The sequence below is a fragment of the Anopheles cruzii genome, chromosome 2 (assembly GCF_943734635.1).
Source record: "Anopheles cruzii chromosome 2, idAnoCruzAS_RS32_06, whole genome shotgun sequence".
Taxonomy (NCBI): domain Eukaryota; kingdom Metazoa; phylum Arthropoda; class Insecta; order Diptera; family Culicidae; genus Anopheles; species Anopheles cruzii.
In genome coordinates this window covers 60,431,029-60,446,925 of record NC_069144.1, presented here as the reverse complement: position 1 = coordinate 60,446,925, position 15,897 = coordinate 60,431,029, and the positions used below count along the sequence as shown (strand labels likewise).

Here is a 15,897-nt window from a genome sequence, read left to right as displayed (position 1 = left end):
TCATTGTGGCGAGTGGCGCGGAGCGGGATCATTGACCAAACTGCGCACGGAGTGATGACGCGTGCGGTGGCCGGTCGGTCCCCGTCTCTCCGGATCGTAAACCAACACTTCCGAGACATCATTATACTCTCTAGAGGCGGACAGTGGCGTGGCGGCGACTTTGTGAAAAATCGGTCGCTGTCGTTGCCGTCCACTAAACGTCACCGTTTAAAAATATCAACATTTGGTCAGTTGGCGAGGGAGCTCACATCATCCCCCCGCCCGTCCGTGGGGAGAGTGTGCGGTCAGTTTCACTGTCAACACTCGTTGAGCGTGCAGAACGCGAACGCACGGCGGATACCGATTGATGGGTTTTCCCCGAGGCCATTGCGTAGATCGGTAGCCGATCGGTAGCCGGAATGAAGAAGGCACGCACTGAGCCGCTTTGTCCCGAACTTCCGCGGAACAACTGCTTTGTCCCGAAACGTGCGTTGATCACTCGATCGTGCGCACTATAAAGCGTGCGCTCTAGGGATGGCCCTGAACCTGAGTCCGTGTTTCTTCCTGCTACAAAAGGAAAAAGAAACAAACAATTGGTGCTCCGTTGGCAGCTCAAGGGCACACCGCCGTCGCTTAATAGATGATCGGTGTTCACGCGCCCGCCACGCTGTTTGTTTACGCTCCAGAAAGGGGGACGGCGGCTGGGCGGCCTAGGTTTAGCTGCCGACCAGAGGACAGGGAAGAACCTTGTACCGCATCATTACGCGAATCGTCTCAGATTTACTCGCTGTCTGTCAGCTTTCCGACCACGGCCAGTCAGTCACCGTGCTCGTCAGTCACTTCCGAGAGAGCTGTGGCGGTGTCAGTCGCGTGTCACAACCCCCGGGTTTTCCGGGTGATCAACATCCCGAGGTCAGCGTGACGAAAGCACTTTAGCTGGTGCCGCGAGGTCGGGGATTTTGTTGGCGTGTGCCACCGCGGGCCATTGTGAAAGATAAGAAATACTTTCGACTTTGTGACGAAATCGCGAACGGTGATCGCGAATTTAGTTCTCCCCTTTGTTGGGGTCATGGAATCATAAATCAAGCCGAACGAACCACCATTCGGCACGCTTTTGGAAACAAACGGATTATAGAATCCTTACCACGGCCGGCAGATCCTGACCAGCACGCCCACCGCCACATCCCCGCCTTTGGCCCTGCCCCAGTGCCTAGGTGCCAATGCCAACAAACGCGCTCGTCAGGCATGGTTGGGGTTTCTATTTTTGGGGTCCGCCATCGTTTACGTGCGCTGCAATAAATCGTGCCTACTGCCGGGGCGGTGGCGGTACCCGGCATTGGCCCGGCCGGTGATGCGTTTCTTGGGCCACGTTCGAGACGTGCACGGTGGCTTTCGGATCGGTCCTGATCGGTCAGACGGGGAACGAGGGGGGGGGGGGGTTGTTGAATTTGAAGTTTCTAAAAATAATTCGACACTCCCCAAAACAAAATCTGCGGCCACTCGCCACTGATCGATCGTGTGATGATCGTGTGTCGCTGCTTTGGCGAGCCACCGATCGGTGCGGATCCTCTATTCTTTGAGTTTGTACACTTTCATTGAACTTGAAACTCCGATCCGCTGTGTCTGCTGGCAGAAGATCAAACAGACGGAAGTGATCGCGACCGCCGGTGTCGATAGAAGTTCACGATCGCGATCATACGCGGGATCCTGCGGAAGGATAAAAATACGAATCCCCTTCCTCATTGGGCGATCGTCGGTTGGTGCCAAAAAAGAATTGCATCTTATTAAGTGGGGGCCTATTTTTATCTGAGTTCCGTCTGCCGTCAGTGGGCGCCATCACCTGTAAACACATATGTAGGCCGACTCTGACCCGTGTAAACAATCGGATCGGATTCGAAAACCCTTTCCAATTAGGCGCCCGACCTACGGCGCGCGTGTGGCGAGTCAATTTAATGTCCATCACATGCTTTCTGATCCCCGCCGGTCAGCCCCGCGTGCGCCATAAACTATCTTTCGGTCTGCTGTTGGAAAACATCAACACACATGGCATGTTTCTTTTGTGTTGTTGGGAGATAAATCTCCCGCCCTCCGTCGTTGACAGGGTACCATCTCGGGGGATATCTATCTGTCCCTTCCGCCTTTCCAAAACGAAGCCGTGTGTACTTGAACCAATTTTTGGCCACGCGTGCGACGATCTATTTTTGGTACGCGCTTCTTTAAGCGCTTCTCTAGTTTTGCCACCTAATTTTTCCAAACGTTCTTCACACACGCCCCGCAACGCTCTCGAGGCGGACACTTAACACGGTCGCCCGTGGGGTGGCGAAGAAGACCGCCTGTTCCGGATGACGCCGGTCTGTGACGTTCGTAGACTGTTCGACGACGACGGTTTTTTCTCTCCTGCTCTTGATTCCCGGAGCTTCGTAACCAGAAAAACCAGAACATGCTGCAAACCTACGCAGTCGTGCGGGGGGTTGCCACAGGCTTCGCTTCGGACAATATTCGGCGCGTCAATAATTTCGCATCCCCATTATTAATGGGCTAAGCAATTCGATGTAATGTATGGAGAGCAGATGGAAACCCGAAACCCGGCGGTCCGATTCCTCCGGGAAAATTCGTGGAAAACCCACGCCCGTTCCGTCGTCAGCAACCTACGCAAACGCTACGAAACGCGATGAAGTAATCAACTCGGACGATTCGGTAGATTTTCCGTAACTCTTTACTTGGCCGGTCTCTTAAGGGTAAACAGCGATCGAAATAAAAACACGTAATCGCAGCTGCGCGGCAGAGGAATTAAGCGACGGCTGTTTAGCTTTAAATATCAAACGAGTAAACGAGTTCTTTCTCCTCGCATCCCGTCCCTTCTCTGATCTCTGATTGATCCACGCCACGATCCGCCACTGAAAACACTTTCCCTTTCACACATTTTCAGCACGATCTCGGTCGGTCGGTCTCGGGCCACTTTGCGCGGTTTTCTGTTATCACCAGCTGCACACGATCTCGTAGTCCGCCTTCCGTGCGTGCTTTTCATCGCCAGATCGCTTACGCAAATAAATTTCATTCAAAAAGCTGACGAAATGACACAATAATATACATACACAGTCCGGGTGGCAAGCGAGGGAAGGGACAGGTATAAGGAAGGCAGCCTTTTCTTAACACTAAAGAAACCAATCTTAACGATCGCGAACCCCGTACACTGCACTGTAGGTAGCGAGTAGTAGTAGTAGTAGTTGGTGTAGTAGATGTAGAAGTAGAAGTAGTTTATCACAGTTTTCACTCAGCCCCGCGGTGCCTATCCGCCATGGAGGGTGGAAATGAAGAGAATATGATCCCCAGGCTGCAGGATGTACTCGGTTTCGCCCTGTACGACGGGGGGGACACAGTAAAAACAAAACGTTTCGTTTGGTTAGCGGACAACGCCAACGCTTCGGGGGCTATAAATCTCCCCGTTCCGTAAGTTATGGGAAGCGGAAAGCATCCCTCTCCGTCTCTCTGTCTCCATCTTACCATCAGATCCCAGTCGGTGTCGTTGATCATCACGAGTATGCCTGGCCGTACGCTGTTGTCCTGTAGGAATAGGTTCTGATCGCCGGTCAGCAGGTTGTCCCGCAGCCACCGCAGCATCTCCTCGAGCAGCACTAGGGTGGGTAGGTAGGTTTGCGCGTCAGCACACTTCTTCGCACGCTAAAATAACGTCCATTGCCATTCACACTCACCTATTTTCGATCCATCCAACGGCACGACGTGTTCCTTCACGCCACCGAAGAGCGTTTCCGCACCACCACTGAAAACGATAGATGGAAAAGCACACGAAATGAGCCGGGAAAAATCGGTCACCGCACACGATCGCGTTAAGAATAGCCTCTCCCACGGAAGAAGTAGTTACCTGAACTCGACGGTGACGGTGGATGCTCCCGAAATGACCTCTTCATCGATCGAATCGTCCATTCTGTGGCCGATGATTAACGCAATGGTCCAACGATCAAGTTAATCCGCAAACAGCAAGCGATCGTTAAAACACAACACGACGGGGGGGCTTAAAGTTTTGCCGGCAAATCCTATCCGGAAGTTTCCGGCCCTGGGGCGTTTAGCAAGAGGTACCGTTACGGCACGATGCGTACGAAGAACTAAGAGGTTTTCCACCGAGCAGCTGATGTTTATACGTATGCCGGCAGCGTCGCTGGCGATCGAATTTTCACTCCGCGCACGATCGAACGACGATCTTCACGATTCTGCGCAATTCACGGGCTCGGTGTTCGGTAGACCATTTGTCAAGTAGGCACAGCACTTCTCAGCGAATTTGTGACTCATTACTTCATCGGCAGTAGGCAACGTTACATTCTCCACGTAGTAGGCTTACTCATGGAGTTGTGTGAAGTGGAAAATAGCGTGAAAATCACAAAATACACATTAAAGTTAGGCTAAAATTTTGCACCGATTTCCGATTGCAAAACACAGAACACGTTTGACATTTCGCTGCCGGCTAAATGTCAGTGGACGTTCCCGAAGGGCGATTTGACAATCGAAATGAAAAACAAAACAATCGTTTCGTGATTCATTCGTGCCGATAATTTATGTTTATCTTTTGGGTGCATGGTTTAGAAAAGTTTGCTACCTGCGAAGGCGGCTGATAGCAGGAGGAGTGATAAAAGAAAATAAACGCACAGCAGGGCCGAACGGGCGAATGACAATCACCCACAGCTCAGTTTAGTCATTGACGTCAAGAGCACAAACGCAGCAAGCTCGCCAGTTATTTTTATAGAATCTGAGTAAATATGGGTGACGATGTAAGTATAATGGCACCGGGAATAGCAGCAGTTTCGGAAGCTAATACACTTTCCTTGCCGGCCCGGCAGGTGGATTCGAAAACTCGTCTCGAACAGGGCCGAAATGTTCCTCCGGCGCTGAAGAAGCTGCTCGAGTGGGATGTGGTCGTCACGAAGCAGCTCGTTAGCTTCATGCTAAACTTTGTGCCCCTACGGTCCCTGCGGACTCACTGTAAGGTGCTGGAGTACTCGTGCCATGGGATCGCCTGGTTGGCCGGTTGGCTAGCGTTCTGCTGGATGATCAATCGGGCCGACTGGTACCAGATGCAGGTGAATCTCTTCGTCGGCCTGCTGACCGATATCGTGATGGTGGCCCTAATCAAAGCGGCCACCCGTCGTCGCCGGCCAGCCATCAACGATGATCCACTGTGCTTCGGTCCGGATAAGTTTAGCTTTCCATCGGGGCACGTTTCTCGCGGCGTGTTCATCACCACGTTCCTGATCGTACTCGATCCGGTAACCGTTGTGTTGTGGCCACCGCTGCTCGCCTGGACCGTGGCACTTGCCCTTTCCCGACTGCTGCTGTATCGTCATCACATCCTGGACGTGATTGGCGGCATCATTTTGGGGCTATTCAACGCGCTGCTCATCTCGCTCATTTGGTTCGACCAAGAAGGAAGCGTTTGGCTGATAAACTGGATCACCGACGAGCGTGTGGCCGGAGCAGAATATGCCGTATAAAAGCCGTATAACCCACAATCTCTAACGCCAAAAATAAAGGATCACCACCATTGTCATCCGGGTTTATTGTTCTAGAACTAGAAAGTAAAAATTTCGACCGCTTTGGGGACGAGCGTTACCCGCACGGGCCGAACTTCGAAAGCTTCGTTGTCGATCGAGTAGTACAGCTCCGGATCGGTCTCTTCCACCTTCAATCGTTCGGGTAACAGTTCAATCGTCCTCGCACTGATGACGGCGGTCGGCGCGCTTTCGAGATATTTACGACCCCGCAGCCGGCTCCAGCTTTCACCGATAAAACTGAAACCCGATTCCACCGAAGGTCCCACAACTAACCGTAGCTTTGAACTTTCACTCGGCTTCGTTTCACCACCTTCGTCACTTTCGTCCACATTGTTCGTCTTTACGATCAACTCCGAGGGGTCAACCTCAAGCTCGTGCCTTACCGAGCACTTGTCGTTGACTATTTTTGTGTAATCCGTTTTGGCGGGCCCTTTCGAGCGCGGCACAAACACCGACCACCATCTCCGGGGCTGTTGCTCCTGTTTCTTGGTAGCGGCCCACTGATCGTCCAGATCCCGGTAGCAGTTACTGCATCCGGTGCAGGGTTCCGTATAAGCGAGCCGTGCCTTACAGTTCCACGTGTGGCCACCGTCGAAGGCGTTGAAAAGGAACGCCGTGTACTCGCGCAGGGAGGCCGTGTACCAGTACTTGTCTCTCAGTGCTAGAATGTCCCGAAACGCACCCCACTGCAGGGCACCGAGCGCATACACCGGTTTTTCCGGTGGCGTTTCATCGGCCTCACTCGGAAGCACCTCGATGCGCATTATGTCCTTCTTTTCCTTCTTGCCCGCAATGACGGCATAGGCAGCGTTGGCCATCGTGCGGACGTGCTCCAGATCGGAATGTTTGGCACCTTCGGCCGTGAAAAGCTTCGTGGCCAGTGTGTTGGTTCGCCCGAGCGGCAGCACACCGATCGGGCACTGCGCACCGTCCGGTCGCCGCTTCATGCCCGACACGGCTTCGGAAAGCGTTCCATCACCACCGCCGACGATCAGGGCATACGGGAGGGTGGCCAACTCTTCCACGTACCGACGGGCGTGACCCTCGGAGTCGGTCTTCACGACGTCCACCTCGAAACCGGCCAAATGTAGTATCGGTTCGCAGTAGTTTTGAAACTAGAAAACAAAGCAGTGGTCAGCGGTCGATGATAGTCAGGGTGCCGAGAATTACTCACGTCTTCCTCAGAGGATTTGCGGTTCGCTGCCGGATTCAGCAGTACCAGAACCTTGTGTGGTCGCTGAGTTTGGCTTATCTTTACGTCCCCATAGCGTGATGCTTCCGTGCAGTAGTATCGCATCAACTGTTTTATTCTGGCGGTAAACGACACGGAAGGAACGGGTCAATTTCAGGCGCCCATCCAGCGCAAACCATACTCACTCGTATTTTTCATTCGAGTACGACACACCGTACGCAACGGCACTGGCGAACACGGTCGATTTCTTCCAGTTATTGCGCACCGTTTTGGCAAAGCGAAGCACGAAAGCCATGTCTGGTCCGATTTAAGCTCGGGTTTTACCGGCACAAATGTTATTCAACGAAATGCGTACATTTGACGGAGCAGAATCCGACATGCTTTCCGTTGTGTAAGTGGTAAACAAATCCGAACTGTCATTCGCGGACCAGTTCTCCGCCCTTTGGGAACCTCGAATAATGTTGCACCGAGAACGAATGAAACATTTCATCCCGATTGAGTGAAACATTTCAAACACACTGAAACGTCACTTTCACCCCGAGTGTGTCGGAATTTGACGTTTCGCTTCCTTCTTCCTTCTTCCTTATTCGTCTGCTTCTTCTCTCCTTCTTCCCTCTGAGTGCTCTGTGTTCTGGCTTCAATCATTTCCTACGTTCGCCAAACGCGAACAAGAAAAGTGGCTGGTTGCTGGCCAACTCTTTGTAAATTCTCCAACACTCGACTTTGTTGCCGTGTGTCTAGGTCGGTGGAAAAGTGAAGCAAAATCATGTTCCTCTAGCGGACCGGTATTCGTTTTGTTGTTTTCGTGTGCTTTCTTCTTAGCTCCGTGCCGAGGGGTCTTGCTGTTGGTGCATTATGTTTCGGGGTGAACGCTGACCACTAAGGCTGGCCAGCTGGAATCAACGCTCGGCACAAATATCACCGTCCAACAAAACGCCATCTGGAAGCGAACGTCATCGAAGATCAAAGAGTGCGAGGGGCGCATCGTCGAATCGAAGCAACCATTGCGCCGACCGATCGCTGACGAGGGGTCTCCGCGGACGTCCGGAAATGGGTCACCCCGCCGCCATCGGCCACGAAGTGTGGAGCGTGATCTTTTCAGAAACCATTCCGCCGAGATAGTGAAAACGGCGAGAGTGTGGTAATTTGTTTGTTTTGCCCTTTGTCTCCTGGCCCGTTTATCGTTATCGAGTTTCGGTGTTAAAAATAAGTGAACCGGGAACGGACCACGGGTTTGGGTGATTTTCGGTGGCGCTGTGTACCGATACCGAGCAGAGCAGATCCCGGCCGTTGTTATCAGTGTATGTGATGAAACCCCGTCTGTCGCCAGCATAAGCAGCTGTTTTTTGTGTGTGCCTTTGTCTCGCCCCCCATACGGTGATCACGAGCGTGTGATAAAACTAATTCCCAGAAGAAGCGAACAGACGCAAGACCGGTCGATGCGATATTGTCATAAAAATACTCGCATGAATCAGCAGCAGCAGCGGCATCGGATTGAAGAGAAGCCAGCCACAAGATGTTGGGCGTAGGACCACTCCTTCGACAGCCGGGCGATTTGTGATGCTTTTCTTGGAACCAGGAACGGCCATTAGCAGATGATTAAAATTGGACACAAGCCGCTGACTGAACGCCGATTGACTGATCGATAGAATCGCGCGACGAAGGCCTTTAATTGCTTCACCGAAAGGCGCTACAGCGTGTCAAGTTCATCGATTGGCTGAAATTCTTCGATAAAAAGCAACCACCAAGCAGCAGGCGACGCTCGAATCACAGATGGCGACGAATAAAGAGGTCTACCACGAAGGCTGGCTCATCAAGTCGCCACCGACGAAGCGAATCTGGCGCGCGGTGAGTCACAATGCGGAGCTTACTTGTTTTCCATTCTGAACCTCTCAGCACTCCTCTCCTACTGTCCTCATGCGTCCCGCGACCGTCCGGCGGTTCGTTCGTCAATCGTATGGATCAAGTTTATGGCTGGCTGTGTCGCATAGCGTGAGCCATCCATCGGTCGCGCCTACTTTGCGAATCGAATCCATTTCGCCACTTCGCATCATCACACGCCTCTTCGGTGGACCTTGACCACCCAACGGATGCAGATGATGGAAGAGGACCGTATACGGAAGAATATTCCCAGAAAGCTCAGAATCTTGCTGAAAGTGCTTCAGCAGTCCTGCGACAATCGAACTCATTGCGATCAATCTAGTTTTCTTTGGAGTGCTCGCTACCAATTTCATTGAAACGAGGACATGCGCCTACTAATTTCGAATGCGTTGCGATGAAATTTGAATATTATGGTCCCGCACTATGCTCCCCGAGGGGTGCTCTGCCCATAAAATGCTGTCAAAAAGTGCCGATTCTACTGGCACTATGGTGTAGGTCATTCAACTGACGGAAATCATGAGACAAACATGTTTCTATCGAACGTTTCGACAAATAAGGGTCCCGCGCGCCGACGCTTGCTGTGTCCCGCTCTGGTAAATGAAGACTCAAACGCGCACACACACGCAGCGGAGGTTCCCAATTAGATAGCCATCATCTCAGCCGCCATCAAGTCCGCGGGAGGATTAAGAATGGGTGCGCGGGGATCGATCAAATACGAGAAACGATCTCGTTTGTTCCTCCTCTTCGCAACGCCGTGCGGCGTTCGCGCTCTGTGATCTTCGGCCGCGAAGACCTCTCCGAAGTCAACATCATCCTCGTGGGCCCACAAAAGCCCACCCAAGTTGGGCCACCAGCAAACCGGAGAGCGAGCGAGAGAGGGAAACTAAATAAAACAACACACAAGGGTGGCGCGTTGATCACATACGCATGATCTTACGCGGGCTTTGATACCTGGCTTTCGGGTTGATCCTCGCCCGGAGGGAGGCCATATCAAGGCGAGGCGCCACAATAATTAAAGTCACACTCGGAAGGAAGGAAGGTCGCTTCCGATGACTTCCTCTTTCAGATACGCTTTCACCCTCGGTCTGGGGTCTGGGATCGTCCGGTTGTCAGATGATCTTGTGCTGGCGGCTGGCGGAACCAGAACGAAAACGGAACTCGAGCGTGTCCCGGAGAGGAGATCGGATTAACGAGGTGATTTGATACAGGCTGTGGGAATGATCGTCCGTCTGTCCGCTCTCCCGGATGCTGTGTGGAACATTCCAAACCTAATCGAATGCTACCACCGTTTTTCGTTTCGAATTCAGTTACGAAACGCACTTGACCTACACCGCACGTGGGAGAAGCCTTCGGATTGGGGTCCACGAAATGAAAACGGCACTTTCCGCGTTGATGCTGCGCCATTGCATGTGCTGCTTCACGGTCATACACTTGCAACACAGCTTCTTCCTATCACGACGCGCCAGTGGCGGCCATCAAACCCCAGGCGAGGTTGGCGCTGTCTCACGGTGTCCGCGCTTCGTTCGTGATAACGCGAGCGAACAATAATAAAACGGCGGTTGCTGTCGCCGTCGCTGGTGCATTGATGAGTCCGCCATTGCGCTTGGAGAGGGTGCCGCGACCGTCCACAAATTGGTTCCCTTCAACGAACGGAACGATGGGATATTTAACGCCCGGACTGGCTGTGGGAAGCAGTGCGCGTTAGATAAACAACTGCGCGACCCCGCTACGTCTGAGAACACAGAGCACGGATCTTCAAATGCGCATTGCGTGCGCGGCTTCTCTTTCACTTTCTGACTCCGCCATGATGTGGATGGTCTTTTTCTGTGTTGTGTCACAAACCATGAACGATGACGAGATGTGGAGGAAAGAAGAGATCGTCTCGGCCAATCGTATCTCGTATACTGATGGAATTCCGCCCGCCCCAGCCCGCCGATGAGCATTTAATTATGTCGCTCTTCATCTGCCTGAGAATGTCTGTTTTATTCCAATCGAGCGTTTCGATCAATTTGAACGACGAAACGTCAGAGACTGCCTTGCTCTGGCTCGCCTGCTTTGTGACACTCGTTTGGTTGCCCCACCCAAAGGAAACGGAAGTTCATCTCCTTCCTTCTCGACAATCACGACGATAGAGCCCCGAGGTTCTGGTAAATAATTTTCATTTGTTTATAATTAACATTCCTCCAGTGGCCAGCCGGCTGGACCACCGGCTGGGGGACTGGACGATCGGACGGGTAGACTAAAAATAGTTTCCCTTCGCGAAAAGGATTCTCCCACCACCTTTCTTTCGGTTTCGGTTCGGCAGTAGGGCACCACCTATCAGAGGTGGCCGTGATGCTGCTCGTGTCCATTCACTTTTCGATTCCCAGCCCGCTCGCGAGCGGTCATTATCTCGCGCGCAGAGTTCGTCCACTTGTGTTGTGGACGTGTTGTAAACCGACCAAGACGTGTGCCTTCGATAGCTCAGTTGGTAGAGCGGTGGACTGTAGCGAGTGCGCGCGCCCCTCAGCGGGTTGCTGTGGTTGAGTTGTGAGCAGCAACAATCGTGTAGAGGTGTAGTAATCCATAGGTCACTGGTTCAAATCCGGTTCGAAGGAGTGTCTTGGAACTTTTTTCTTCCACGAAGCACGGCCCACTTTGTTGGGCGTTTGTTTTATTGTCACCTAAAACGGTGAGCGGTTTGTTGTGTTGGATGAGTAACAACCGCAGCAAAGAACGAATCGCCCGATTGGCCACCAGAATGGGCAGCGCAGGTAGGTCGAGATTCCCGTTTCCGGGAACACCGCACCGCGACGGTTTGCGGTTGGAAAGAGTGACTCATTTGTAATTCTACTCATGTCGCGAACGAACCAAACGCGCAACATTCGCATTTTGTTTGCCACAACACACCGGCGTCCGGCTGCTTCCCTCTGGCCAGACGGGAACAGTGCGCTGGCACCGGATGTGTGTCGAAATTATGTCATCGATAGCCGAACCTTAATTCCTGTAACCCGCGAGCAGCACCAATACACAAACAGCAGTCGCGGACAGTAACGGTTCCGTTTTTGCAGCGCTGGCGAAGACGGTGGTTCACGCTGAAGCAGAGCGATGTGCCGGGCCAGTTCTTCCTCGAGTACTACACCGATCGGAAATGCCGTAAGCTGAAGGGAACGATCGATCTCGATCAGTGCGAACAGGTGGACGCTGGGCTGCGGCTGGATCGGCAGAAGGAAAAGTACGCCCACATGTTCGACGTGAAGACACCGACGCGCACCTACTACCTGGCGGCGGACACCGAGGACGACATGCGGGGCTGGGTGAACTGTATCTGCCAGGTGTGCAACCTGCAGGAAACGCAAACCGTCGACGATCGGCCCTGTAAGTATCACGGATCGCCATTCGGTGTCCCAGAGCAGAGCGAGTTCTAATATCCTTTCTCCTTCTTTCCAGACTACAACATTGGGGCGATCAACATGATGAACGATGCGGTCAATATGGCCGTCGAAACGAGACCTCCGGCGAAGGCGAACGGTGGTGGCCCCTCCACGACCGAAACGGACATTTCCAATGAAACCGAGACGACAATGTTGAACCATTCGGTACCGGCGGGAGCTGCAGATACTGCTGCCGATCAGCAGGTACCGATGCAAGGGCGGGCCTTCAGCAACAACAACAACCCGTACGGCACGTATCAAAACGAAGAGATGATGGGCATGCGTTCGGCACACGGAGATTACACGAACCGCGAAACGATCATTTGTGAGGCGAAACTGAACCTATCGCACCAGCAGCCATCGGCATCGAACATTATTGCACCGCCCGAAGCGTACTCGAACCTGGACGTGATCGAACGATCGCAATCGCTTCGTGGCAAACCCGGCACTTCGGCGGCGGCCAATGGGAACGGGGCAGGCACCACCACCAGCGCTACCACCGGAAGTCCGCTCGTGAACCATATGCGGACACAGTCGCTCAACATTGAGCAGCGCGGAACGAAGCGGATCCCCGAGAATCTGAAGCTGACCGATCGGTCGCCCTCGAGTGCGTTCGACAGTGGACCGGAGCAACCGTCACCGGCCCTCAGCACGTCGTCCGGGCCGTACATCCCGATCAGCGAGTGCTACTCGGGCAGTCCGGTCACTCCGCTCAACTCGCTCGATCCGCGGTTCTACGAAACGCCTCGGAGCCACACGAATGTAGGCTTCAATCTTGTGAGCAACGAGCAACCGTACTCGCCGAAGCGAAGTAACGTCGGTGGTGGCCAAGCCGGCGGCCACCAGGGACCTTCGTCGCTCGTGATGACAGCCGTGGGAGGCCAGCAGAAAGTGGTCATTCCGGGAAGCGGCAAATCGAGCCCTTCCGACTCGGAAAGTGTGTTCACCGATGACGAATGGACGGCACCGGCGGGAAGTAGCAACGGAGTTGGCGCTGGGGCCGGTGGTGCCGGTGGCGGCAGTGGAACCGGAGCTAGCCGTGGCGCAGGAAATGGTGGAACGATCGATCGGAACGCACGGCCATCGGACAGTTCGATCGAGAACGATGCCGTCGGGTGGACGTACGTGCAGCGCTTTTCCAAAGTACCGAACAGCTCGGAAGATAAGCCACAGCAGCAGCACAGCGATCCGAAGGTGACCGGCAATGGACCTGCCGGGGCCCCACCGAGACCTCCGAAGCGGGCAAGCATGAACCTGGAAGGCATCGAGAAGTAAGTTGTGATGGACCGTGTCTTTCTAAGTTGGATCACTGGACATTCTTTTATCGATTGCTTTTTTCAGAACTAAGGATTTGATAGCTTCCGACACGGAGAATGTTTCGCCGGCCATCATTGGCCCGAAGGACGCCAGCTCGGTAAAGATCTTGCGCCGTTTTGCGCCTACTTCTTTCCTTTCTAACGCGTCCTTTTCTGTCCGCAATTCGTAGTGCATCGACGAGTTTTACGATATTCCGCGGTCCCATCAGCATCCGTACACCGGAAGCAGCATGCACCTGCCGGATGGGGATCTTCTGTCGCCGCTCAGTCACTGCGATCTGGTCGCTTCGAGCACTCCCAATCTGATCGGCGAGTTCACTACCGGTGGTGGTGGAACGTTGGGCCGTGGTGGTCCGCGACCCCATTGTTACACGAATGCGGCTCCAACCAAGGTGGAGGGCAACGTATTTCGTTTCGATTTCAGCGAGCAGGTTCGTACGGGGTCACGGATTAGGTGGTTCTGGCGATTGATTACATTTGTCCCCTTCGCAGCCCGATGCTCCGATCATTAACCGACGGCTGAAACCTCGTTCGTCGATCGATATTACAAAGTCGATCGAGTCGATCACGCAGGGTGTCAAGCAACTGGGCGGGCCGGCCACTGTTCCTGCAGCTCCACCGGCAACACCGGTCGCCATAGTCGGTCAACAGCCATCGGTGCCGACGGTCAAAAGTCCACCGACAATCGATCGTACGCGCAAACCAGCCACGCCAAAGGTAGGCCACGCGCCCGTTGGGACATGAGAGTAAGCTCACAGTTTCTGGCCTCTCTTTCGCCCGCAGATTGGAACGAATTCGATGCGCCGCAAGGGAGGACCGGTCGCACTGAACCTGGCGTCGAATCAGTCCTCGGAGAGTACGTACGGTAACACGCAAGAGACAAACGCAAGCGCTGCGCTGGTAAGTCTGCTCGGGAAACTACGGTTTTCTGTCCCCCCTCCGTTCTAAAGGTTGGCCATTTTCATCACCTTCCTCCAGCTTGTCAACGTTTCACCCCGAGCGCCAGGGAAGAACGAAGATCGTTTGCAGTATCTCGATCTGGATCATTCGAACAGTCCACAAAAATCATCGACGGCCACCAGCTCCGGGCCGTACTCGTTGACCGGCCTGACTGGCATCGGTTACGGTGGGGTTCCGGCCAATCACCAGCATCATCACGGTAGTGCCGCTGCGCCGAAGACAGGAAAATCGGAACCGGGTGGTGCCGGTGGAAGCGGTGCTAACGTTCCCACCGTTCCCGGCGCCGTCGGTTCGGGCTCCCGGCCCGGTATCGTGGACGTTCCGGCACCCATCACGAACCGCACACCGTACACGACGGTGGACTTTGTCAAAACGGATGCTTTCAATCGAATCCGAGCCGATTCGGAACTGGCGCGCCAGAAAGATCAGGCGTCGTAAAAGGCGACGATCATTTTAAAGGCTCAGCAAAAATGTTGTTCCAAAGAGAAGGAAGGAAGAAAAGGGATTGAACTGAACACGACGGACGGAGGCGGAGCGTGATGTAGTTGAGTGCAATTAATGCAATCTGCCTTATCAGCTCGTTCTGACTGCGAGAACTGCGCTTTTTAGCCTTTACACACGCCATGGCAGCGACGGCGACCCGGCGACCTTTTAAAACCAAACTTAATTCGCTCGCTCCCTACTGATGAAACCATTTGTCTCTTCCCTTCTCGAGTGCCTTTTTTGGCGGCGAACGAAGGAAACACGAAGGCCGGAACATGTCATGACGTCACACAGAGAAACGAAAGTATTTCTATGCATTTGATCGAAACCGAAAGCTTCCAAAGCCTGCATCATCGTGCAGCGAACAAAAACGCCGAGCAGAGCGCCTTTTTATGCTTAGGCCGCATATACACAAAGTCCGCACAATTTCCAATTTGTTAGCGATACAATTGTAGGCATTTAACTTTGTAGGACCTTAAGACCTTAGACTAGACACCATTACTGTACCCTTCACGAACGGTATTCATAACGGCACGTGCTTGCGTAGAGCGTATCTCCAAAGCTACTCCAGGCCGGGAGTGGCTTTCAGCAGCATTTCTGTGTTTGTTTTACAACAAAGAACACACACGCGTCAATGATAGAGTCTCCAAACTTTACTAGTTTCGTTTCCAATTTTAAGGTTGGTTAACTTTATGATACTCGAATTTTACACTTTTTAATGTATCGAACTTGACAAAACAAAAAAAGAATAAGATAATTGAAAGAGCTTCATTCGCATCTCATCACCCGGAACATCGATCACCGTGTGTGTTCGGGGATTGAGCGCGCTAGGCTTAAAATGTTAATTTTGTATGAAAAATAAAAATCGATGTTTCGACGAAAAGGGACAATTTGGTGTTTGTTTTTGTTGTTAATTTATTTTCCGTTCACTGATCGATTAAGAAGAGGGCGAGTTTTCCAACTAGCAAGGAAAAGGGAACCACAGAGAGGGGTTTGATTATATGCACTATACTTGTGAAGCCGACGGGTCTCTATAAAGTGGCGACGATACGATACGGATTTCTTATTACATTAGCCACTACTACTATTGGCTGTTCCTAACTTACTTT

General features: G+C 52.9%; 4 protein-coding genes and 1 non-coding gene across 5 annotated transcripts; 3 read left to right on the top strand and 2 right to left on the bottom strand.

Moving 5' to 3' along the window:
- Positions 1-2,678: 2,678 nt before the first annotated feature.
- Positions 2,679-4,303, bottom strand: LOC128267372 (ubiquitin-related modifier 1 homolog). The gene is made up of 4 exons (XM_053004192.1): positions 3,863-4,303; positions 3,693-3,760; positions 3,484-3,614; positions 2,679-3,337 (listed from the first exon to the last, which is right to left on the bottom strand). The coding sequence occupies exons 1-4, from the start codon at positions 3,922-3,924 to the stop codon at positions 3,269-3,271; spliced, it is 330 nt and encodes a 109-aa protein (XP_052860152.1). The 5' UTR covers positions 3,925-4,303; the 3' UTR covers positions 2,679-3,268.
- A 448-nt stretch (positions 4,304-4,751) lies between these two features.
- Positions 4,752-5,525, top strand: LOC128267162 (polyisoprenoid diphosphate/phosphate phosphohydrolase PLPP6). The gene is made up of 2 exons (XM_053003951.1): positions 4,752-4,763; positions 4,833-5,525. Exons 1-2 carry the CDS (start codon positions 4,752-4,754, stop codon positions 5,481-5,483), a joined length of 663 nt encoding a protein of 220 aa, XP_052859911.1. The 3' UTR covers positions 5,484-5,525.
- Positions 5,524-7,059, bottom strand: LOC128277632 (acylglycerol kinase, mitochondrial). The gene is made up of 3 exons (XM_053016116.1): positions 6,921-7,059; positions 6,718-6,853; positions 5,524-6,658 (listed from the first exon to the last, which is right to left on the bottom strand). The coding sequence occupies exons 1-3, from the start codon at positions 7,028-7,030 to the stop codon at positions 5,561-5,563; spliced, it is 1,344 nt and encodes a 447-aa protein (XP_052872076.1). The 5' UTR covers positions 7,031-7,059; the 3' UTR covers positions 5,524-5,560.
- Positions 7,060-11,068: 4,009 nt separating this feature from the next.
- On the top strand, positions 11,069-11,213 carry Trnay-gua (transfer RNA tyrosine (anticodon GUA)). Its single transcript has 2 exons — positions 11,069-11,105; positions 11,178-11,213. It is a non-coding gene; the product is annotated as a tRNA-Tyr (tRNA).
- Positions 11,214-11,825: 612 nt separating this feature from the next.
- Positions 11,826-15,291, top strand: LOC128278200 (protein daughter of sevenless). Its single transcript, XM_053016874.1, has 7 exons — positions 11,826-11,973; positions 12,046-13,300; positions 13,371-13,443; positions 13,516-13,776; positions 13,838-14,062; positions 14,129-14,245; positions 14,324-15,291. Exons 1-7 carry the CDS (start codon positions 11,841-11,843, stop codon positions 14,741-14,743), a joined length of 2,484 nt encoding a protein of 827 aa, XP_052872834.1. The 5' UTR covers positions 11,826-11,840; the 3' UTR covers positions 14,744-15,291.
- The last annotated feature ends 606 nt before the right edge of the window (positions 15,292-15,897 follow it).

Bases quoted from the DNA above. Each gene is read 5' to 3' on its own strand.
- LOC128277632 (XM_053016116.1), bottom strand. From the start codon at position 7,030: ATGGCTTTCGTGCTTCGCTTTGCCAAAACGGTGCGCAATAACTGGAAG. The intron at 6,854-6,920 runs GTGAGTATGGTT...GTTTACCGCCAG, and splicing joins TACTCGAATGAAAAATACGA to AATAAAACAGTTGATGCGAT. The intron at 6,659-6,717 runs GTGAGTAATTCT...TTTGTTTTCTAG, and splicing joins GCAAATCCTCTGAGGAAGAC to TTTCAAAACTACTGCGAACC.
- LOC128278200 (XM_053016874.1), top strand. From the start codon at position 11,841: ATGTTCGACGTGAAGACACCGACGCGCACCTACTACCTGGCGGCGGAC. The intron at 13,301-13,370 runs GTAAGTTGTGAT...TGCTTTTTTCAG, and splicing joins AACCTGGAAGGCATCGAGAA to AACTAAGGATTTGATAGCTT. The intron at 13,444-13,515 runs GTAAAGATCTTG...CGCAATTCGTAG, and splicing joins GCCCGAAGGACGCCAGCTCG to TGCATCGACGAGTTTTACGA.
- LOC128267372 (XM_053004192.1), bottom strand. From the start codon at position 3,924: ATGGACGATTCGATCGATGAAGAGGTCATTTCGGGAGCATCCACCGTC. The intron at 3,761-3,862 runs GTAACTACTTCT...TATCGTTTTCAG, and splicing joins ACCGTCACCGTCGAGTTCAG to TGGTGGTGCGGAAACGCTCT. The intron at 3,338-3,483 runs GTAAGATGGAGA...CCCGTCGTACAG, and splicing joins ACACCGACTGGGATCTGATG to GGCGAAACCGAGTACATCCT.